Source organism: Haemorhous mexicanus, chromosome 7 (genome assembly GCF_027477595.1).
Source record: "Haemorhous mexicanus isolate bHaeMex1 chromosome 7, bHaeMex1.pri, whole genome shotgun sequence".
NCBI lineage: Eukaryota > Metazoa > Chordata > Aves > Passeriformes > Fringillidae > Haemorhous > Haemorhous mexicanus.
The window spans coordinates 24,484,878-24,508,301 of record NC_082347.1 but is presented as its reverse complement, the minus strand read 5'-3'; the positions used below and the strand labels follow the sequence as shown (position 1 = coordinate 24,508,301).

Sequence of the window (23,424 nt, the reverse complement as noted above, 5' to 3'; positions counted from 1 at the left end):
CTATACTTGTTAGGAATTGAGAGATTATGCCTATTTGAAAATCATATTGATATGACTAATATCATATTAGCATGAGTTAATAAAGTATGCCTTACCTATCCCCACCAGGAATGCAGTACTGCTGGCTTACAGAAATTTATTGGTGCTGGTATACAAAGGGGAATAGATATTTGATGTGGAAATCACTTGCATGTAATGAAGCATGAATGTACAATGCCATTATGGATGAATAAATAAATTAGCATGCCATTAGATCAGTGTCCTTTTAATCCAGTACTGACTCACCCACCAATTACTGATGGCAGACTTTTAAGTATCTGTTTGTTCCTTTTTTCCCACTGATGTCCTGATAATCTACAAAGTTAGATTAGAAGAATAACTTTTCAGAGAAGAAATGTACTAAAGTCATATGCAATCATACCTCTCAGTATTGAAAAAAAATCTAGTGTTAGCATCATGATTCTTCTGCTCCAGTATTTATCTACAAGCTTTTTTCATTAATTTGCTATAAAACAATTCCAAGTGTGTCTTACAGAATTTCTGGTATTTCTTCTTTCTGTGGAAAAAAATCCCTCTGCATAGATTTTGCGAGGAAGAGCTTGGCAAGTGTTCTTGTAACTTCCTTCCTACAAGATAGGCTCTTAAAGCTGTGTTCAACCCAAAACATCCTATGATTCAGTGATAGATGGTTTTAGATTTATATAGGAAATCTGCCAAGAATAGGCCTTATTTTATTTATATCTATGTACATCTATGATTAATGGGGGTGAGGGGCAATGAAACTTACAACTGAGACTATCACAGATTAGATGCCACAAAATGCCAAGAACTAGTACAATAACTTACTTAGAATGATATTCCTATTTTTCTCCACTCAGATACTTCAAACTGTTCTAATTGTCATCTTCCTAATAGTTTTAAGAGTTATATAATGTTAATGAAAAATTAGTGTGTGATAGATGAATAACGCATCTTATTTCAAAGCTTAATTTTTCAATTTACAGGGAATAGGAACTTTGGTGGAGTTTCAGCTGATGATTTCTGTGGTTGCTAGTCTGGCATTCTCCCTTTCTAAGCAAGCTGAGATCAATCATAGCAAGAATTTAACAACTGACAGGGACAAACTCATCTTGGGTGCAACTCCAAAGTTAATACAGTAACATTAAATGTTGGTCCTCAACTTAGTATAACAGAAAAACAGAAAACTTCTCCTTAGTATTCTTTTACAACAAACAAAATACCCATATGGACCCAAACTACACAGCAGTGATCTGTGGAGTCAGTTTCACACAATGTGTGAATTTTGTTTACCATCAGGAATTCTGTCTATGGAAATTAGAATAAAAACCCCACTTGAGGCTCTGGCAAACTTTCTGTGTTGGCTGTTTGGTTTTTTTAAGCATATTGAATATAATATGGGACGACAGCCTAAATAACTCTTTCAAATGAGACAGCTAATGGTGCAACCCTAAAGAAGTATTGTTCTGCACTCATCCACTCATCCAGATTTCTTCTGGAGACTGTAGGACAGAATGGGATTTTCTCAGAAAAAGGTGAGAGGTGTTGGTCTCTCCCCTCAAAAATGTTGAATATAAGAAATGAGAGACAGGTAGATTAAAGAAATGTGAAAAAAAGGGATATAGCTGGATAAATAAATTCTTCTGTGTTGTTGAATACCTTCCTGAAGAGGAAGGTAACTGATACAAGAGAAACAAGTGAAGAGGCTTCATGGATTCAAAAGCAAGGCAGACAGAGAAAATAGCTCTCATTAGACCCACAAATATGGGTGAAAAATTTAAAAAAACACCTTTCAGCCTGCTTATGCTAGTTATCTAATACAAAACACTACCTTTAACCTCAGATCTTGCCTTGATTCAAACCATCATGGCCACTTACAGCAAAATCACAAAAGCATCTTGTACTCCTTTAAAAACTATATACAAAAAAAATAAATCTAAGGGAGCTATTGGAATCATGATCAAAATAACATGTGCAGCATTTACTCTTTTGCCTGGAACTATGTGTTTCCTGCAGAAGTTTAATTGTTTGTTTATTTTTTTTAAATTTTAAATGCACCCTTGGAAACCTGTCAAAACCTCTCAACCACTTGTCATCTGTCCTGAAGAAGGCATCTTCACATTCTGAACACCTGCCCAAGAAAAGAATACACCCAAAAGTATGTGTCTCACAGTATTTGGAGGGTTGAGGGGAAAATGACAGCATGGATCTACACAACTGCAACAGCAAGAGCACATATTCTCATGTGTCTGATGGTGGAACAATAACCTTGCAGACAAGCAGAACTAGCATGAAAATGTTTTGGCTTCTCATATAGACTAGAAAGAGTTTAAAATTCAATATAGATTTAGTGTATCTAGGTCAAACACAGATGCTTGGTAAGTTTTTACAAGGAGGAAATGTCACAATATATCTGTCATTATTAGTATTAAATTCCTTTTTATTAGTAGAATCCTTTCCATTTATAAAACTACAGGATTTTTAGGAACTAGGGTTCTCCGGGCAATCATTTCATTCTTCACTACCTGTGGGCAGGATCAGCTACACATAAATATCTACAGCATCTTCTGCTCCACAGTACTTCATACCTTCCAAACCTAAACCAATATTCAGTTACATCTGTGAAAGGGACACCACTGACCTGAGTCAGGCTTTACTACACTCATAGTTGTTTTTCTTCATTATTGCAATGGTGCCCCTTATGGGAATAGCATGTAAATCACTTATTCTTGCAAAGAAACCATACTATGGTTCAAAGCAAAAATGAGCTAAATTTAAAGCTGCAAAGCAACCAAACCAAACAAACTTGACATAAAAATAACACATAAACCTTAAATGTTAATGAAAATAAAATTCTTGTGAGTTCTCTCACTTTCAATTAAGAAAGCATGGATCCTTAATACAGCTGGTTTAGCTCAGAGGAGAGCTGTGAGCACCAAGAACTCAGTGGGCCAGGTTCTCCCACAAGCGCATGTTGGCAGCAGCTCAGCCAAGGCTATCCTAAGGCTGAGAAGGTGGTGACTGTCCGAGCTGGAGACAGGGAAGCCTCACGGCAGAGCTGCTGGCTGGGAACACGCCCCCGGAGCATGGGGCTGTCCCCAGGGGCTAGCACTGCCTTCGGGACACGCCTGTCCCCTGCTGGTCTCCGTGTCCGTGACACCGCCCCGGGATCCGGCTCAGCCCGAGCACCGTGCGCAATCCCGCCGTGCGATCGGCGCTGCACATCCTCCTCTCGTCTGCGGCGTTACTCGGACCCAGAAAACCCCGGAAACATCCCAGCTCCATCTGCAAGATCTTTGCAAAACCAGCTGTGGTCACCGATGGTTCCCAGCTGCTGCTGCTGCCTTTCCCCCACCCTCTCTCCACGGCCTTCAAATTCCACTTGTAAACAGGAGTCTGAAGATGCAGATGGCAGCTGGCCATGCACTGGTGCAGGGGGTACAAGGGTACGCTGCAGCCTCACCAGGTCTGTCTCTTCCATAGCCCATTCCCACTTTTCTCTCGACAAGCACTAGTGTTTAGAGTGGCTCATCAGATATGGATCCTGCCAGAGTACATCAGGCAGAACTCTGAACGTGTATTGAACACTGACCTCAGTGACAGTCTTTGCTGCCTAGGAAACAAACTGTCTAAAAAGACTGTAAATTCAAAGCCTTAGAGGTTGCAGGCTGGAACTTGAAGACTAGTGCCTAGAGCTGCTTGAATAATTTCCTTTAAATTGGTTTTGAACACGAAAATGGATTTAAACACCACAACCACCCCTTTTCCTCCCTGAAGTTGTCTACTTCTGCTTCAGCCACAATCTGAATGGTCTGATTACCTTCTGCTCTCATTCTCCTGCATGGTATGTAGCTTTCCTCTCCCATGGAAGAAAGGTATCCCAGGAAGCACAACAGCCAGGCATTTGTGATGCACCCTCTCACAGTAAGAATAGATCTCAAACAGTAACAAGAGCTACTGCAGTTCAGGTGAGCTCAAAGGCAGAGTAACCAACCTGGATGGAGCAGTTTTTCAACAGACATGAGTTACCACCAGAATTTCCACTGGAAAAGTTTCTACCCTTAATAGGGAAAAAAAAATTCTTCCTAAATGACTCTACATGGCGATGCATGGGCCATTGAAAAGTTGACAGTGCCTGCTGTAACAAAAAAAAACCCAAACCAAACACAAACAAACAAAAAACCAAATAAAAAAACAACAAACCCAAACGTGGTAAGTACATGGTAACATCACAGAATTACTACTTCTGCAAATACCAGCTGATACCTTTGCACTTGGTAACCTATGCATGGAGAAAATCCTCCCACAGAGGCTGGTGACTTCTGGGTAGCAACAGAATGGGAAATGCTTGTCTGATAATTGTTCATACTATCCTTATTACAAGCATAAATGGTGAACTCAAGATAGAAACATGTGTCTTGGCTCCTGAGACCTGACAAAAATACATGTTCTGAAAGTCTTCCAACATGGAAGAAAAAATCCTGGACTCTCAGTAGGATAAAACCAGAAAAGCATCAGATACAATGTTCCCATTACTGATGGGGATAAGCAATTATTAATACACCAATGCTTGGTACAAGCCAATTGTGAAAAGAGAAACTGAAACTAACCCCAGACTTGCAAAATGCTAATCCTGAGGCTGAACAATGCTATCATTGCCGGTGGAACTGGAATGGGAAGGTGCTCTCTACTTCACACAACCACCCTCAGGGAATGAAATTCCTCCTCTGCACATCTAGCCAGTGATAGAGGTTTCTTGTAGCCATTGAAAAGCCACAGACACCACTAGACCACAGAGCATATGAGCAATTTTGGACATCTACAGTAGGGTGGGACAAATTACATTTCATCTGTGCATCCTAATTCCTTAGTTTCTGTAATGATGATCATTACAGTGTGGTGGGATGAGAATAGAGGTAATTTTTGCTTCTTAACAAGATAGACAAAATAAACTTTTGTCACTGAGGATGAAGGATGGGGAGACTGTCAGGGGAAAAGTTTATTCTTGTGACAGACTGGAATATGTGAGATCATGGATCCAGAATGGAAATCCAAGGTGAGACGTTGTTCTTGAGCTGATGGGATGGACTTAGAAAATTAGAGCTGCTTCTTAAGAGGAAGAGCTTTCCCTGCCAACAATAGGCAAAGCTTTCCCTACCTGAGATACCAAACTCTTCTCTCAACATTAAGAGCCTTCCAGAACTCTGGATCAGCTCTGAGCATTCTGCTTCCTCTAATACCTAAACACCATTATGTCTTCGTTCTTTCTGGGGTATTAAAATAATTTCACTATTGTTTAGGAAAACTGAACTAAATATAAAAGCCCATTTTACTGACCATACATCATTGACCATATAACATCCTTGTCACACTACGTGATTTTGGAAGGAATGTGAAAAGGCTTTGTGGAGTTCTGCCACCAAATTCTATGAGAACCTGCAGACCACTGCATTTCACTCAGCTAACTTCTAACTAATAAGTTATATAGTTAAGGAATGGTCTTGACTAATTGTGTAGCATTACACATAGTGAGGTTTTTTTCTGAGTGAAAAATGAATGAGCTGCCCTACAATAAGTAGTAACCAGAAATTTGGACTGAAGCCCAAATTCAATAATAATTTATGTTTCATTAACTTCCCTGGAGTTTTAAGCTTTATTATCCCTGCTACGGACTTTATTATTAAAAATAAAAGAGTCAGGCAAAATTATTTTAATATACATAGATATAATTCTAAAGGGAGTTAATAATTTATTTTACCATAGAACAAGAAGAATAGATACTACTCCTGGTGCTCTATATCCTCTTTTGTATATTTCCTGTGTATTTCCTAAAACACAAGCACAGGTCACAATAGTTCCTTTGTGAATATATCACTAATTCCATAAGAAAACACGATTTGGCTTCTTTTTCACATACAAGCTGATATTAAGGGAATGTAACACCATTTATATCACAATGATTTTAGCAGGAAACTTAGATCTGCAGCTTAAAATCTTGATTGCATTGTTCTAACTATAAGGAGACTTTCTCCAAGCCCTAGCTTGCAAAGCTTTGACTTAAGCTATTTAAGAAGGGAAGAAGAAAAGAAAAAAAGAAAAAGAAAAAAGAGAAAAGACTCTACTTGGCAAGAGCTTTAATTAGCAGAAATTTGCACGCTAGGAATATTATTCTGCATGAGCAGAAATTGCATAGCTCTTGCCTCTAGATGCCTTAGAGATGCCATTGATTGGCCATATTCAGAACAGGGGAATTATGTGACCCAGTGCTAATTTGAATTCCTTTACCAAACACATTTTTATTTCATCATCTCAGCTGCATAAAAGAGTCAAAGTACCAGAGCTTTAAAGACTTTGAATTCCTGCTGTTCTGCAATAAAATAAGGCAAGAAATATTAGCCATCCCTGGTTGATTCCTCAATTCTTTCCTGACAATGTCAAAGTATCAGTGTCCTACAGGTTTTAGTGCAGGTTAAAGACTGATACAAAGTGTATGCCTGAATAGAAGTTTGGAGTGAGTTAAGGAGAGGGAGAACATTTTAATGGGACATTGGTCCAAAATAGCCCAGCTTGTTTCTACCTCCTGCTGCCTCTTCCTCCTTTTCACAGGACCTTGATTGTATAGAAACAGTACAGACAAAAACCACAAACAACAAAAGGTTCGCTCACACCCCCAGTGGAGGTCATGAGCATGCTACCATGGAGAAAAAAAAAAAAAAAAAAAGCATCAAAGGGTAGTTTGGCTTACTTATAAGCAAAGATTAATTAATAGGAGGTTTGATACTTTAGCAATGTACATTTGGGCAAATTTGTATTTGCAAATTGTTTGTTTCACACATTCAAAGGGCACAGTGCAATGAGGCCTGGAGCTAATTTTAAAAATGAATCAAACCTTTCTTTGCTATGATCCAAAAACTACAAACTTGTGGTTCAGAGGCTTTTAATGGTATCTGCTCAGACTTGACACTCCAAGGTTAAGGAATAAAAGCACAAAAGAGTTGTGTTATACACAGCAACAGTAGCTTTCTCCAACAATTTTTCAATTATTGCTTTGTATAATCTCCAAGAAAAGTAACTGTCTTGGCTACTAGAGATAAAGGTTTTAAAAAGGAGGCAGAAATTTAAAATTCCCTTAAAATATACCCCTCTCCTTATAGGTTGTCTTTTAAACTGCTATTTATTTCAAACAGCACTTATACCCGCTGGATGACAATGATTCAGAACTACCTGTGTCACATGATGAATAAGCGCAACATGCACCATTCACTTTTAAATCAATCCCCTCCGACCTAAGCCGTGTAAATCCTTCAGAAATTCACACCAGTATTCTCCTCCTTCAAACCACACATAGAAACAGTCCAATGACGAAAGTTTACCCATGCACAGCCCCCTTAACCCCGGCCATTTAAGTATCTGCTTGGAATTATCAGTGACCCTTGTTGCACTCCCGGCTAGCTCACACTGGGTCTTCTAGAGTACGGACCCACGGGGACTTCTCTTTTCTCAGGGGTCCTTGAAATAAACACTATTCACAGCGTTGCCTTTACAAGACAGCACTATCAGTTCTCCCAGCAAAGAGGAAACAGCAAAGACTCTTCCACTTTCGGCACGTACATACGCACCCTTCCCTTGTCATGCTGCTGCTGCCCCTGCCACCCACTCACCCTTCCGTCCCCTCACCGCCTGCCCGCCCTGCTTGCTATCTATTGCTTCTATATCTTTCAGAAATTATTCTCAAGCCCCACTCCGCCTCCCAGCTGGCGCAGGCAGCCAAGGTGCCGTCCTGCCGCAGCGCTCCATGCCGCAGCGGCGGCGGTGACATGTGTCTCTCATCAGCAGCTGGGCGCTAATTAATTTAGATCCTTTTCCCGCTACGCTTTAAGGAGCGGGGAAGCCCCACGTCGGAGAAATGCAGCGTCCCCTCCCGCAGTCCCCCGCACCCGGAGCACAGGAGCTGCCCCCGCTCCGCCGCCCCCGGCCCGCAGCTCCTCGCCCCCGGGCCCGGGGATTGGCCCAGCGGAGGCGGCATCAGCGGCGGGGGGGGGCCGCCCCCACCCTCCCTCCTCCTCCCTGGCCCCGCCGCCCCCTCGCCCCGGTGCGGCAGGGCCAACCGGGAGACCCAGACGCAGGCAGCGACCCAGCCGCCGCCGCTCCGCGCCCGGCCACCCGCCCGCAGCATCCCCCGATGGCCGCCCGCCTGACCTGCTGCCTCCTGCTGTGGGCCCTGGGCCATGGGGGCTGCCGCTCGCCTGAGGGGGAGGGCGCCGGCAGCCCGCCCGCCTGCCCCGTCCAGCCGCCGGCCGGCCCGGCCTCGTCCGCCCCCGGCCGCGACCCCCGGCGCGGCTCTTCGCCGCCCCCTGGGCTGGGCAGCATCGCTCAGGACATGGTAGCTGTCCACATGCTTAAGCTCTACGAGAAGTACAACCGGGAAGGGAGCCGGCCCGGCGACGGCAACACGGTCCGCAGCTTCAAAGCCAGGCCGGGTAAGACGGGCTGGGCTCAGGGGACACCGCTGGAGCCCCCTCGCTCCTCTTTCGCTTTAAAGTGACGGGTTTGCGTCGAGGTTGTCACCGACTGCGGGGGTGTCACTCTGGGTGAATGCTGGGGGGTCTCTTGCTGCCTACACGGACAGGGTGTCGCCCCTCGCTTTGTGAGGCTTCCCACCTTCCCTGGCTCCCTTCCCTTCCCGGAGAGTGTCTCCCCTGGGAAAGTCTCCGTTGCTGGAGATGCAAACCAGCGGCAAAAGGAGCGCCGTTCCCAGCGCACATCGCACGGGGCCAAAAGATCTGTTCAGAAATACTTGGAGCATGAGCCTAGTAGCGAGTGCTCCAGGCACTGGTCCTCTCCCCGGCTCCTCTGGCAGCCTCAGAGGTTCCTTCTAGGAAGAGTGCCGCCTACAGGACCGCCTAAAATTGCTCGGCGACTTAAATTCCTTGCACTGCCTAAACCTGAGAGGACAGATACCTGAACTCCCTCTCCCGTGCCTTACTTGGATTAATGATGAGGGTGGAGAAACATATGTATTGTGTCAAAACTACACTTTCATTATCCCAGTATTACGTCAAATAATAAAAAGGATGTTAGCCTAGTTAATAGTCCATACATTTGTTATCCTTTGCCAAGGAAATGCAAACTCTTACCTGGAAAATATCTTCCTTCTCTGGTTAACACTTACAGACTGTTAATAACATCTTGGTTCTTAAAACAAGAACTGCATGAGTTTCCAGAGTCTAGTTGTTACTACCTTATCAGAAACCTTTGGTTTGCGACCAAATGTGAATCTTTCTATTTAGACAAATCAGATGGATTGAAACTCACAAAAGAAAATTTTGCATTAATCTATTTCTCCTCCACTAAAGTCTCATGTATTGAGTACAATGCAGCATACAGTGGTTTAGGGAATGCTTACTATAATATTGCACAATAATTCATATTCTCTTGTTTACCCCAGCTTAATTTCTATCCTATGTCAACTGTAATACTATAAAGCAATCATATTCAAGGAGGGAGAAACTCCAGGGTAGCATAAGTGGCTAATGAAAATATCAAAAATCTAAGAGTTACTATGTAAAGGAATTGCAGACGCTTAGGAGAAAAATAAATTGTCATGCCTAGCATAAATTGATTACCTAGCAGTTGCTATAACAGGGGTTAGGAAGGAGCTTCCACTGTAGATGGTTTTCCATGACCTCCTGTTAACACTTTCGTTTTTCTGTGAACTGAGCAGTTAATACTGGCTATCACCCAAAGGCCCTGGACTACAAGAAGGATTTGGGGACAAGGCAAAAATTGCACTGTATTCTTTTTCTTAATTTTTCAAATAATCTGATGCACACACTACTTGCATCAAAGTAGTCTAAGTTGTAATTCTGTTTTAAAAAACTGAAATATCAGCATTTTCTACCCACAGGTAGACTGTGCTGGCCAAATACAAATCAATATTATTTCACCCATCTGTCTGATCATGCAACCAAGGCAGAGAGGCCCAAAATTAACTTGGCTTTCCCTGCAATGGAAATATGGCATATCTATGTCCAAAACTCCTGTCTCCTGTGTCTTATCTATATGCCTTCTCTACTGGATCCCATCTTTCCCAAATAACATGCCATGAAAGCAGAAGCTCCTTTGCACTCTTCCTTTGAACTGCATTTATCAAGCTAGTGATAACTACTCTAAAATGTACCATAAAATGATGCAAGATGAGGGAGGAGAGAAAAACCTTATCTGCCACCATGTTTATCTTCTCTGAGTTCTGTTTCCTTCTGAAAGAGAAAATTGGCATATTTTAATAACAAGATGTGTGGACCATCCATTCTTTATAAAACACAAGTAATAATTGCACACCTATTGAAATAAGCAAAACAGACTACACGCACGATAATTTTCATTATCCCAAGCAATGGACTTGCTTCTTTTATCATATACCTTTCAGGAAATCTGTAACTGTCTGTTCCTGACGTGCTGTTTAAAGCTGTTTATTAGGTGGCACTCAAGCATTAGGGTTACTTACAGTTGTCAAGATGAGGGCTCCAGAGATACAAAATATTGATCCAGAAATTTGTGCTTTGTCATATGCATTATTGAGTTCTCCTCAACTGCCCAGTTTTATTGCCATCGTACCTGCTCCTTAGAGGGTATAGGTGGTGTTGACCCAGCTATGGAATGCGTAATATTTTTCCATATTCAGTGTGAGGCACTTGAAATAGAAATGAATGTGCTGTTTGCATGTAGCCCAAATACAGCTCTTTTTTTTGTTCCCCTAGCAGTACTCACCCCTTCAGAAAGAGTACTTCTCAAACATCTGATCACCTCCTCTCAGCTCACCTCTACATGTGTTCACAAAGGGTTCATTATTTTTAATAAGGAGCTGAGAGATGGTCTAAGAGCTAATTTCTCATGTTTCTTATTTCTTTAGGTGCTTTCCAGTTTTCGGGGAACTTTGTAGCTTTAGAAAACAGCACCAACTGGCTGAAGTTAATCGAGTCATAATTGGTTTGCGACCAAATGTGAAATATTAAGTTATTGTTCAACTTCACCTACACTCCTCAGATTGAGGGGAATTAATCTTCATGGCAGAAATTTACTGTCTAACCATGAAACTTCCCCATATATTGACTCTTGCAGGTCAGACTCATTCCTGAACATGATGCATCCTCTGTTAAACAAAGCAAAGACCTTAATGAATAGTAGAAAATAGCATTAATTTAATTAAGACTCTATCATATTGCACACGTGCAAGAAAACCAAATCAAGACTGACAGTGCGTGGTTGACAAGTTGATGAAAGCCTGAGCAAACTTATGCAATATGGAAATATAACTATGCTCCATCCAAACCCAAATCTTCTAAATTCCTAACAAGTCTGTACTTTCTGCCTTTTCAATAGCTGCAGATTCATAGATTCTTATTCTGTTTTACAAAGAATTTTGACTTCTGAAGGGTGTGTTTCATTCTTGAGTACAGAATTGTTCTAGATTAATTCAGCCTCCCTTTCTCTGATCTATCATTCCAAGTTACCTTCCCTTCTGAAATCCTGAGACACTGGTGTTTGAAAAATCTTTATCCCAACGATGCTTGTGCTTCACAGCAGTAACTACAGAGCTGATGGTGCCTGGAACATTTTACTAATAAAAGAAATATTTAAAAATTCAAGTGTACACAGCTCAGGTGGAGAGAACCAGTAGATAGACGTCTTCTTAGAAGCATATGTCTTCTGAAATGAACATGCAATAATAAAGCCTGGTGTTCTAAAGGAAGTATTATAATTACTCTCCTCCTTGGCCTGAGAAATCATCTGTTAGCCTTGTAAAATTTCTGTGCTTCAAAGACCTGAATAAAATCTAAACTCTTAAGTTTTTTCATATTATGAGCACCTATACATATGCCTAGTGTTTATTAAAAGCTTACTAATAGGAATCCTACCCTGCCTGAGCTGACAGAAACAAGTAGGCTCTTATCACATAAGTGCAAGCTGTTCCACTTCACTCTATCAGAAACAAAATACAGATGGTGTAGATGGAAATTGCTTACTTGAACATTTGTACTCCAAAATTGCCTGTGTGGGTTTGGGATTAATGACCATGCTAATCTGCTGTTCTTTTAGTCCAAATCATGGTTCTATCCAGCACTAACTGGGAGATAGCAACCACCAATTTAGTAAGGTGTAGCACTATTCATTTCCTTCTTTCAAATGAAACCGTGTTTTAAAGAAAGAATGTTCCAACAGGTGGCAGTTAACAGTACTGCCTTTCTGTTGTTGCCAGATTTCTGTGGCTCATCATCCATAGTGCACTGAAAAACAAACCTAAACGTTTCTGGGAAGCCTGGCTGTTGCATTTGTTGGATTTTGTTTGGTTTGGGGTGGCTTTTTACTTCCTTCTGCCAGAGAATTTTCAGGTATGTCCAACAGGGCTGCCAAAGGATTCGTCCACTTGGGTTAATTAAAGATGCAAATTTACCAACTGTGATCCTTTGATGCATTCTAAGTAGTGATGTGAGCTTGGGAGAACAGGAATCACTTCTTGGTTCTGCTACGACTTTCCCATATACTGTTGAGCTAGTAAAAAAACAAAGGCAACTTTTCACAATGATAGACTATTAAGGCATCATCTTTTTATCCTGGGATGAGATTACACTAAGAGAGGTTTCTACTCTTTAAATAAACATGGTGTAAGCAGTTCTTAGAGTAAAACTACTTGTCTTCTTCTAAATCAGGGTAAAGATGTAAGATGTAACTGTTCAACTAGTAAAAAGAAGCTGTTTAAAATGGAGTTGGAATTTTAAGTCAGCTCCTGTTCAATAGCATTTGTCACTAACTTCACGCAGATCTAAACACAAGCCTTAGAAACCAAGTGTGTTGTACAGTGCTTTAAACAAAGCTCCTACACAATGTGTACTAGAAAGGAGGATTGCTCAGAGGAGTAATGACCCCCAAAATGTGTCACACTGCTTACTGCCAGGCCCCTTGTGAAATGTCTCATGTGCACTACTTGCATATGATGAGCTGTTGCCCACAGAGTTAGCACCCAGACATCTTTCAGGAACCTGCAGTCAGCTTTAGATTAGACAATCTTGAATATTAACTATAAACCTGGTTTCTGCTAGTACTGGTCTCAGCAAGGTATTCTCTGAGACATGCTGCAGGTAAATTTGACGGCTTCTCTGAGCCTGACTTTGTTATAAATGAAATCAATCAAGGACTGCTTTTCTTGTCTGCCTAGAATGAAAGGCAGTCTGGAACTAAACTCCGGAAGGAATTTTATCCCTCGTGTGTACAAAAGATGCCCAGTATGTTGGACACTCTCAATGCTATTGTAATATTGCTATTAAATAGTTATGGTTTTTTCCTCCTCTTATTCACCATAGTTTTACGCTGAAGTGGCAAGCTCACTGTACTAAATGATTTGATGTAAGTGAAAAGTAAAATTTGTTAATTCACCTAAATGGAAATAAGATTTGACTGCCATTTTTTTTCTCATATATACATCCATGTTTTTCTTGCTCTCTTGCAGAACTCTTGGCCCAGAAGCCCTTGTACTGCTTCAATCTGACATCCATGCAGGATTCAGAAATGATCCTTGCTGCCACTTTTCACTTCTATGCTGACAAACGCCCTCGGCACCGGGAGGTGTTTTGTAAACGGTCCAAGAACTCATCCTGCCGCCTCCTTCACCTGCCTCCAGTCCTACGGCTCAACCTAGTGTTCCAAAGCATTCACCAGAATTCTGCCTATGGACTAGTGAAAGGGAACATCACTGTGCTTCTTCAAAGGCGAGGGGCTTGGCATGCAAAGGACATTTCACACATTGTAAAAGAATCAAAACGAGTTGGAGAGCTCATTCTCTGTGCTGAGCTTGATTCTGGGGAGAAGCATCAGGGCTTCCCTGAACAAGTTGCCAGCCATTTACCTTATATACTAGTTTATGCCAATGATCTTGCAATCTCTGAACCTAACAGTGTGGCAGGCACCCTACAGCGTTATGATCCATTCCCTCCCAATGACGGGGACCCAAATCTGTCCCCTAATGCTTCTACTGATACTCGAGTTAGGAGGGATACATACCTTGCCAGCTCTATTCAGAACAACGAGTTGCCAGAAGTAGATTATAACAACAATAAATACAACAAACATGACATATGGGAGAATGCCTACAGATCCTTGAAACCAAAAGCCTCACGCAAAGATCGAAGGAGAAAAGGGCAAGAAAATACAGAAACACTTAAAAAGTCTCAGGTGCTAAATTTTGATGAGAAAACGATGAAGAAAGCAAGGCGAAAACAATGGAATGAGCCAAGGATTTGTTCAAGAAGATACATGAAAGTTGACTTTGCTGATATTGGCTGGAATGAATGGATCATATCTCCCAAATCATTTGATGCTTACTACTGTGCAGGTGCATGTGAATTTCCAATGCCCAAGGTAGTATGCCTTTTTATTCTTGTCAGCTCGTAAACAGTAGGCCTACTGTTCTGCTTATCCAACTACTTCTTTAATTAGAATTTCCTTTAGATTTTTACCTTTTTTCATTGTATTTTGTTGCCTTGACCTAAAGAATTTAAACAATATTGTTTCCATCAACTTAGTCATCAGAGTGCAGAAAGACTGCCACTTTTCTTCAAATGCAATCTGAAGAATAGGAAAAAAATCTCAGGTTTATTTTATAATTTCTCATCTTATATCTTGAAACCATAGCATAAAGATTTTATAGCTTATGAAAATATGTTTATACATACTAAATCATCCAAATACTCTATTGTAGTGGCAGAAATATGAAGCATTATATGCTAATATTAAAACAAGCTGCTCTCTCAGCATATTTCTGGATTCCACTTGTAATACTTTAGAAGAAAAATAAAGAGTAGTTACCCTGAAGTATTTTTAACTTCAGGAAACTGCTTGTCACTTTTGAAAACAATAATACTGATTTGGATGATATTTGTGTATCTAAATTCTAAAAATGTTAGATAATCCTTCTGGAACAAAAATGTTGATTTACCTTATGTGTCTAGAAATGCCACAAAACTGGCTCTAGCACTCTAAAGGAAGAATGCTGAATTCCTCCTATAGAAGCAGTGTGAAATTTGCCAGTGGAGAGGCAAACATTTGTCTCACTCCCACTCTGCTCTATGGCAAGAACTAGAAAGGTTGGTAATGCTATATTGGACAAGAACTTTTAGGATTTTATAAGGCTTTCAAGTAAAGGCAGAGGGGAGGATCTGAAGCACTGCATAACCTGCATATTTAGAAACTGTAATTATTTTGCAATTCTGCCTACAAATGGCCTGATTATTTGTTCAACTGACATTTTTGTATGTGGTCATTTGGCACATAAATAAAGAATAGTGCTGTACAGCACAGAATTTCAAGGTTCTGAAACAGGAATCTGCCCTGCTTTACATCCAGGAAGATTGATGTATGTTTGTGTTGAAACAAGTAGTATAATTCCAGGAAGAGTAGATATGTAGGCTAGTTTTAAGTCCAGGAACAGTGGAAATCCAGACTTTATGGTAGGGTGTACAAATCAGACATGTTCTTGTGTAGCTGGCCAATGCTGAACCAGGTGTACATAAATTGATACATGGTCTGGCAAAAATTAAAGCTTGCACAGACTCACATACAACTTTACTTTGTTGTTGTAACACAAATTGATCCTGCAACATAATCACCGTTTAATTTATCCAAAACAAAAGACAGTCTGGGTATATGGGTCCTTTGCCATATACTCACAGTCTAATGCACTATTGACACATAATAACATAAACCCAAGAAAAAAAAAATCCCCAAGCCAACAATAATTTCACCTTTCAGAAAAGATGCATTTAGCAGGTCTGGCTTCATGTGAGCAAAACAGCATTACACAAAAGCTGGTAGGGCCTGAAGAGAGAGGATCCATTTCTAGCTTGAATGGTTAAATAAGCTTATATTGCTCACTTACTTAATATCTTATCTAGAAATATAAGCAAATACTTGATATATAATAAGGAATCCCTTTCACTAATATCCTGATGCCCAAAAACCAAAATAAGGAAAAAACAACCTAACTGAATAAAAAAACCCAAAACATGCCCCCCCCCCCCAAAAAAAAAAAAAAAAGAAAAATACAAACACCAGAGAAACAGAGAAACTAAATCACAATAGATCTGGGAATTCTGGGTTTAATACACATTCATTGATTGGGTTTGCTTTGAAAGAGGTCTACTACTTGTTAGCTTTGTATTTTTAACAGGGGGAAAAAAGAAGCAGATTCAAAGGTGTAGCTTTTTTTAATGACTGTTTCAAAGGGAAGAGAGGGAGGATGCCAGCATGAATGAAGATTCAGTTCAGAGCATGAGAATTGCTCTATATTACTGAGGAAGACATTTGTTCTTTCACATGTGCTCTAAGTCAGGAGAGTATCAAAGACCAGATTAAAGCTATTCATAAAGACTTGGTCTACACAGTCAACCTATGATGGACAACAGACACCTTATTTCCAAAGTACCCTTTTAGAACTATGGAGATAGAATTAAATACCTGGCATGTTGGGTATCATCACATTGTAGGTTTAATTTTTTTTCTTTAGTATCAGTACATCATTTCTGCACATCCACTTAAATAATTGCAAGTCTTGATTTAGATAGATACTCAACAGCTTAGGTACAAATCTTCTCATAGTAAGTTCATTTACTATTCCCTGAACTGTGAGGAGGGACACTAGGTTATATGTATGGCTGGCCGTGCTGCATTCGCCAAATAAATTCCAGTCCTGCGTGTCATAGAACCTGGTGTGTTGTATATAACTTAGCAGCTGGCATTTAAAACATTAGCACTTCCTCAGTGCCATTATTACTGGGCATTCAACTAATTATTTCAAGCTTTCTACTTTAGCATATTGGGACAAAGTAAAATGTGAAGCCTAGCCCATGATCACTGAGCACTGATGCCAGGTTTCCAGAAGGGCTGGAAAAATTCAGAGCCTGGCTGGACATGGGATGGGTGTGCTGTCTGGCTCTGGATTTAGGGCTCAGGCAGCCAGATTCCATACAGGGTACTGGTCTATCATAAGCACTGGGAAACAGCTGCTCAGTCTAGATAGACTGTGTTCACAGGTCTTTGTTCCTTGCAGATATTAGAGGCTGCATAGTGGGAGAAGATCCTTGTAGGATCTTCTGTAGGTTCATAGCCAGGAATCCTGTAAGTCAGTAACTGGCCATTTGGGCAATGATGGCTATCCACTGCATGGGGGCAGTAAGTGCTATTTCAGTAGCACATTGTGATCTGTGGCTGTTTTAAATAACAACATGAAATAACACAGGTGCTAGGAACAGTTCAGGAGGTTTTTCATAAAGGCTAAATTAAGAACTTGATTCTAGAAGCTCTAATTCTTTGAATTTCTATACTCTGTAGTTGCTTAACCACACAAAATCTCCTGTCTCTCTCTTGCATGTTACATACGGTGACATGACCAACGTGGGTAGAAACTGATTTCTACTTCACATAGCAGCTGAGACCACCTCACTGCTGCTTGTCTGTGGACAGCTTTGAAATCTAAAGATGAAGGAGGGCAAGAGAGGGCAAGCTGCTGCTAATTATGCTAACATATGCTAATTACAGAAAGGCACTATGCCTTTCTGTAGGATTGGTCACTTGTGGGGACTTGGCTATAGGGAGACTGTCTTGAAGAGTCAAGGACAGAGTTCATAGTTACTCCTTATAATGGTTTCATTAGGGAAGATCTGAAAGCCTTAAGGTTTGAATCTGATTTGCTGATGTTACACTTAATGAAAATATTTCACAACTGAATTATCCTAAAAACAACTTCTTTGTGGACATCTCCTCCATGGACTACATAATTTTCATGTTGACATGGAAATCCATGGGGTTTTTGGCTATAACCCTGAACAGGTGATAGATGTAAAGCTGCTGTGAACCCTCAGCTCATACTTTTCCCAGCCTCCCAGCCTTTTTGTCTTTCTCCAGTTTGAGGCTAGCCCATGGGAAAAAAAAAATTTTAAAAAAAGCCTGGTGATGAAGGCAGAGGGACGCAAAGACCACAGATATTAACTGTTTGTCATGCAGTTATGATCAGAAAGGCTCTATCAGGGTGCTTGACTATTCTGTACTCTCTCTCCTGTGGACACTGCTTCTGGAGTACTCTGCTCTTTTAAAAGAGAGTGATTACTCCAGGAAAAAGTAACTAATTTCAGGTCAGCGTACATGAGAAAAAATTCTGTTGGAACATAGAGATAGTTATTTTGGAAATACTTACAGTAGCAAATTTTTGAAGTCATACAAGAGGTTAAGAAAACAAAGTATAGCATCTAGCAACTGAGAACTATGCCCAAGTTTAGGTTTCTTCTTCTGCATGTCTGCCTCCAGCATGTAGCAGGTACGTTCAGGGACATTTTTCTTCTGACCTCTAGCTGCTGGCTGTGCCACCAGTGCCCTCCTCTGGTATTTTTGAAGGTAGCCTAAGGAACACCAAATATCTGTTGGATACATCCAGCTCAGGAAAGCTGGAAGTGGGAGGGACTGGCTGTGCTGCATGGCCCTGTAACTCAAACAATGAATTATTTGCTTTATTGAGAAACAAACAACTGCATAATGCTTGTGATTTTCCAAGTTCGCATAGGAAACCGAGTGCTTATACCAAGTCCAACTAGGAAAGTGACTGCTCATAAATGAAGCTATAACGATTTCCTTCTCTGTTCTAGATTGTCCGGCCATCAAATCATGCTACAATTCAGAGCATCGTAAAAGCCGTAGGAATCATTCCTGGCATCCCAGAACCCTGCTGTGTTCCTGACAAAATGAGCTCACTCAGTGTCCTGTTCTTAGATGAGAACAAAAATGTTGTTTTAAAGGTATATCCCAATATGTCAGTTGAAACTTGTGCCTGCCGATAAGTTCGTACAAACACACCTTTAACAAGGCCTACAAATCCTGCCTGACTGCTCTGGGAAGTTGTAAAGGAGAAATGAATCCGCTTGTGTTGATGAAGCAATGCAAGTCTCCAATTCCTCTACAGAAAGCACACGGAAAGATTAAAACAACGCACATGCTTGCCTCAAAGGATAGGCTGTACTGTCATCATTTGTCTTTCATATTCATCTTCCAGGAATTCAGTACTTCAGATACCTTCCTAACTCACCTAGCCAAGATACCTGGTGTTTAGAGAGAAATTTAAGTGTAAAGTTTTCCATAATCAAAGAACTAAAATATGTTTTTATATGTTATTTTCTGACTATTTTATCTCTTTGGTTAACCAAGAAGATGGGAAATGAACTTGCAAAGGGAGGCTTATTTTAGAATATCACTTTTGTACACAAATCAAAAGTTTTTTCTAAAATACTCATACTCTTAATATGCATATTTATACTGAGAAATGCTGTAATAAAGGGCTTAAAATGTATATTTTCTTCAGGATGCAAGTATAGTTCACTGCATAAGTTTTCATATAAACAGTGTGTTAATATAGTCATTTTTGGTTACCCTTCCTTAATATATAATTTGTTCTACAAAAGACATGTAATATCCCACACTTTTGGTTTGCTGGATAATTTCAGGTTGTTAAACATATTCTCTAAGTAACACATACAATATAGTAATATGTTGAAATACTAAAATAAAATAACCAAGATTTATATTTTTGTAAATTATTCTTTATATCTTCTAGATTGTTACATGCTTTTAACAAAAGCTAATAAATTAAAGGTACAGTAGTATCTAAAAATATTTGATTGTTTTTCTATAAATGCATTCTCCTACATTCTGTTAATTAGATGGAAACTTGTAAATACATGTTAAGCTTGTCATAATGCACTTCAATAGATTAAAGACAGAAGGAAATACTATGGTCATCCAGACCGACCTCCTGCATAGCACAGATCAAAGAACCTTGCTCAGCAGTTTCTGCACCATGCATTATGGAACTTCTGTTTTAAGCTTGGGAATATCTTTGAAAAACATGCATAAATTTGGCTTTAAAGATTTCATGTGATAGAATATCTCTACTGGACTACAAGTAGTTGTTCCAAAAGTTAGTGCTCTTTGTTCATATGCAGTGGCTTAATCCTAGACTGAATTTGATGAGCTTTAGCGTCAATTCAATGGATCTTACTGTAACCTATTTCATTAGATCCCTTTTATCTATTATCCAAAATACTTTCACTGTGTATTTTTAGTATAGAGAGTAGGGTCAAATTACGTTTTGGCTAAGATTTAAACAGATTGATTTCTTATTCTAAGCCCTAAAACAATTTCTCACAGCTCTCTTCTGAACTCTTTCCAGAACTTTCATTAACTTTCTTTTCAAACAATGAACATCAAAATGGGAAACATTTGGCAGTGGTTCCATTGGAAGTCTTTATAGAAATAAAGTCTCTGCATCCCTCTAACTCCTACACAATCCCCTGTTGATACGATACATTTATGGTAGCCTTTTAAGAGCTGGTGTTCCCATCATGGTGTCTGTCAATCCTCTGAGTGTCCCCGTGTTGTAGGACACACTTGCCACATACTTCATTTTCACCCACCTGCTGTACAATAACATAAAGAGACCAAGAGTGGAAGAAACAACTGAAGTCCCTAAGGTAGCACAACGTACAAGATATGGAGTGCTTCCTCCTCAAGAAACTGTCTAACCTTAGGCACTACCTTGTCCAATTAAGACTTGCTTTTTTTAAGAGAAGGATACTACACACACTCACTTCTGAATAACAAATAACTGGAAGGCTCCTATCCTACTAATGTTCTGGGTATCTTCTGGAGTTTAGCTGTACTGGTCAATTCTTCAATGCAAAAAAAGGCTTTCAGCCACTTTTAGTGGTTTAAGTTAATCCTTTCTGGATCTTTAGAATTTGGATGTCTGATCTTTCTCTGGAAAGAGAAACTTTGCATTTGAAATGGCACAAATGCAGACAGATGCTGCCAGAGGATGCTGATACCCTCACTGTCTTGGTTCCAACAGATCTTTTTATTTCTTTGAACATCCTAGAAACCATTCTGCTCAATGCTTGAGTTTAAAGAGAAAGTTACTAGTGATAACAAAGGTCAAGATAATTCCCCTAACTAATCCTAAAAGAAAATGGTATGAGTAAAGGCAGATAAAACATGAAAACAGATGATACTAGCCAGCAAAGTGTTAAAACACATTTTTTTAAAACAAATCCAATTTCATTCTTTCAGGCCACTGTTTAATTGCCAGAGGTAACAGCAACAGCTACAATGTACCTAAGTTTTGTGTGGTATTCAATTCACTTGCCAAGGCTGCATAATTAAAATAAACCACCAGACAATATTAATGTGTTTCTGTATCACATTAATTAAAAAATGTCTCACTGCCAAACCTCAAAGAACAGTTTTCAAAAGGTATTTCCACTGAGTTAAACTGTTCATTGTAAAGTTTCTGCAAAGCTGACACTTGGCCTGACAGTATTTGACACCATTTTGTATGAACTTAGAGTCTGTATATAGCAACCCCCAAAGCATTTGCAGAGGAGAGAGGTGTTTATACAGATCACTTGATCTAGCTGCATTCTATGTAATTAATTTTAAAGTAGACAGATACAGAACTTCAGGTACCTAGTCACAAGAAATGGAGGCTGCTCCTCCTTGGTGCAAAACTGCGCCCTTGAAAGTCATAACCGTTAAAAATGTTGTGGTTGTCATGGATTTGTGATGCAGTTTGAGCACCCAGCATGATGCTATGTAATGGCAACCAGTGAAAGCTTTGGAAAGATACACACTGGAACAGTGAACCACAAAAAGAAGGGATATTTTATTTCTGCATGGGGCACTGGTGGACTGCCACTAGAAAACTATATATAGCCCTAGGTTTCACCTTGTCAAGAAGACCTTCAAATTCTGAAAGAGAAACAAAAGAAAAAAAAGCCAAAACAGGGAGAGAAAATGTTTTTTGTTACTGAAAAGAACAATCTGTTTATCAGAAAGAAAACTGAGAAGTAACTTGATTACACTGTGCAAGCACTTTGAGAGGAGAAAATGTCAGTGCTATGGGACTCCTTAAACTAGCAAGAAAGTTACAAGAATTCCTGTCTAGAATGTAAATTCAGACACAATGAAATTATGAACGTGGCATGAAGGGTTTTTTAGCTGTAGGTGATAATATTTTAGCTACAAAAATTGAAGAAATTTTTGATTTTTTGACATGTTCAGATAAAGCTTGTTGGCAATTTAAAAGTTATGTTTATCCAAACACAAGCAATTTGACTCTGCATATAGGTAGGAAACACAAACGTCCTGAGTAAATATAAGTCTTGCTATGCAAGAGACCAGAATCAATGCCAAATAATCCTTTTTAACTTTATGTCATAGGAACACAATTAACAAGGATCTTGGATCCAAGTCATCACTTGAACAGACAACAAGGAAGCATTGTAGAAGTGTCAGATCACTTTTAATGCTGTGTATCCACTGATAAAAAACAAATAGCCAAAAAAGGCAAAATCTTGACCACATGTTTGCAATGAGATTTTTGTTAATGTAAAAGCTCAATATTCTTCAGATTTTTTGGCATGTCTACAGTATGATATGAGTCGTTCTTAAAAAAAATGATGCATTATTAGTATAGAAAAAGCAATTATATATCATTAGATTAAATCATAATACATTCATTAAGATAAATGAACCTGGTTTTTCTTCTGCATCATGCGAAATTCATTTGCCTTGGCCTGTTCTTCTCATGCACACTTCAGAGATAACCTTCTGTATCTTCAAAAAGACTTTTTACTTTCCATGTGGCCTTGGAAGGCCTAGTTCTGTCTTCATTTTGAGGTTGCTGAAAAAATGCCTGGTTGTTCTTGGACTAGATTGACCATCATGAATCTATGAAATATATTACATAAGATACTATAAAAACAAGCCTAAATTCCCATACACCAAAGGAATGAAAATGGACAAGCCTCCAAACAACATGAAGCAAACTTGACACAAAACAGATATTTCACTGTGTACAAACAATAGCCCTTGGCTGATAAACAGAAAGAAGTTTTAAGGTTGTTTGTAATGTCTTGAGATCATGTCTTGCAGAATCACAGGTCTCCATCAAACTAAGGGGCATTTTCTAATCATATGTGAAGGGATTGTATAAATGGTTAGTGAGGTGTTATTTGCTAATAGCTAATAGAGCGATTTTGTTCTAGGTCTGTATTTTCTAGTCTTGCTGGAAACAGTGTAAATTCTGCGTCCCTAAGAAAGCTTCTGTCTGTGTTGGCAAGGAAATGATAGAAGAATGTAATTAAGCAAAGATGACCCTAAAGTGAAATGTGGATTCTTTACAATATACAATGTCCTTCCCACCAGCCACATGTGTTTGTCAGATGTTTACAGAATCTTCATTAACTAAGAGCTTTGCTAGATAACAGAAGCTGAAGCATGGCATCAATGACTCTGATAAGGACAAGTGTATGA

The 23,424-nt window shown here is 39.7% G+C and overlaps 1 protein-coding gene across 1 annotated transcript; it reads left to right on the top strand.

Annotated features, from left to right (window-relative positions):
- The first annotated feature begins 8,176 nt into the window (after positions 1 to 8,176).
- Positions 8,177 to 19,665, top strand: GDF10 (growth differentiation factor 10). The gene is made up of 3 exons (XM_059851519.1): positions 8,177 to 8,498; positions 13,526 to 14,433; positions 18,708 to 19,665. The coding sequence occupies exons 1-3, from the start codon at positions 8,201 to 8,203 to the stop codon at positions 18,897 to 18,899; spliced, it is 1,398 nt and encodes a 465-aa protein (XP_059707502.1). The 5' UTR covers positions 8,177 to 8,200; the 3' UTR covers positions 18,900 to 19,665.
- The last annotated feature ends 3,759 nt before the right edge of the window (positions 19,666 to 23,424 follow it).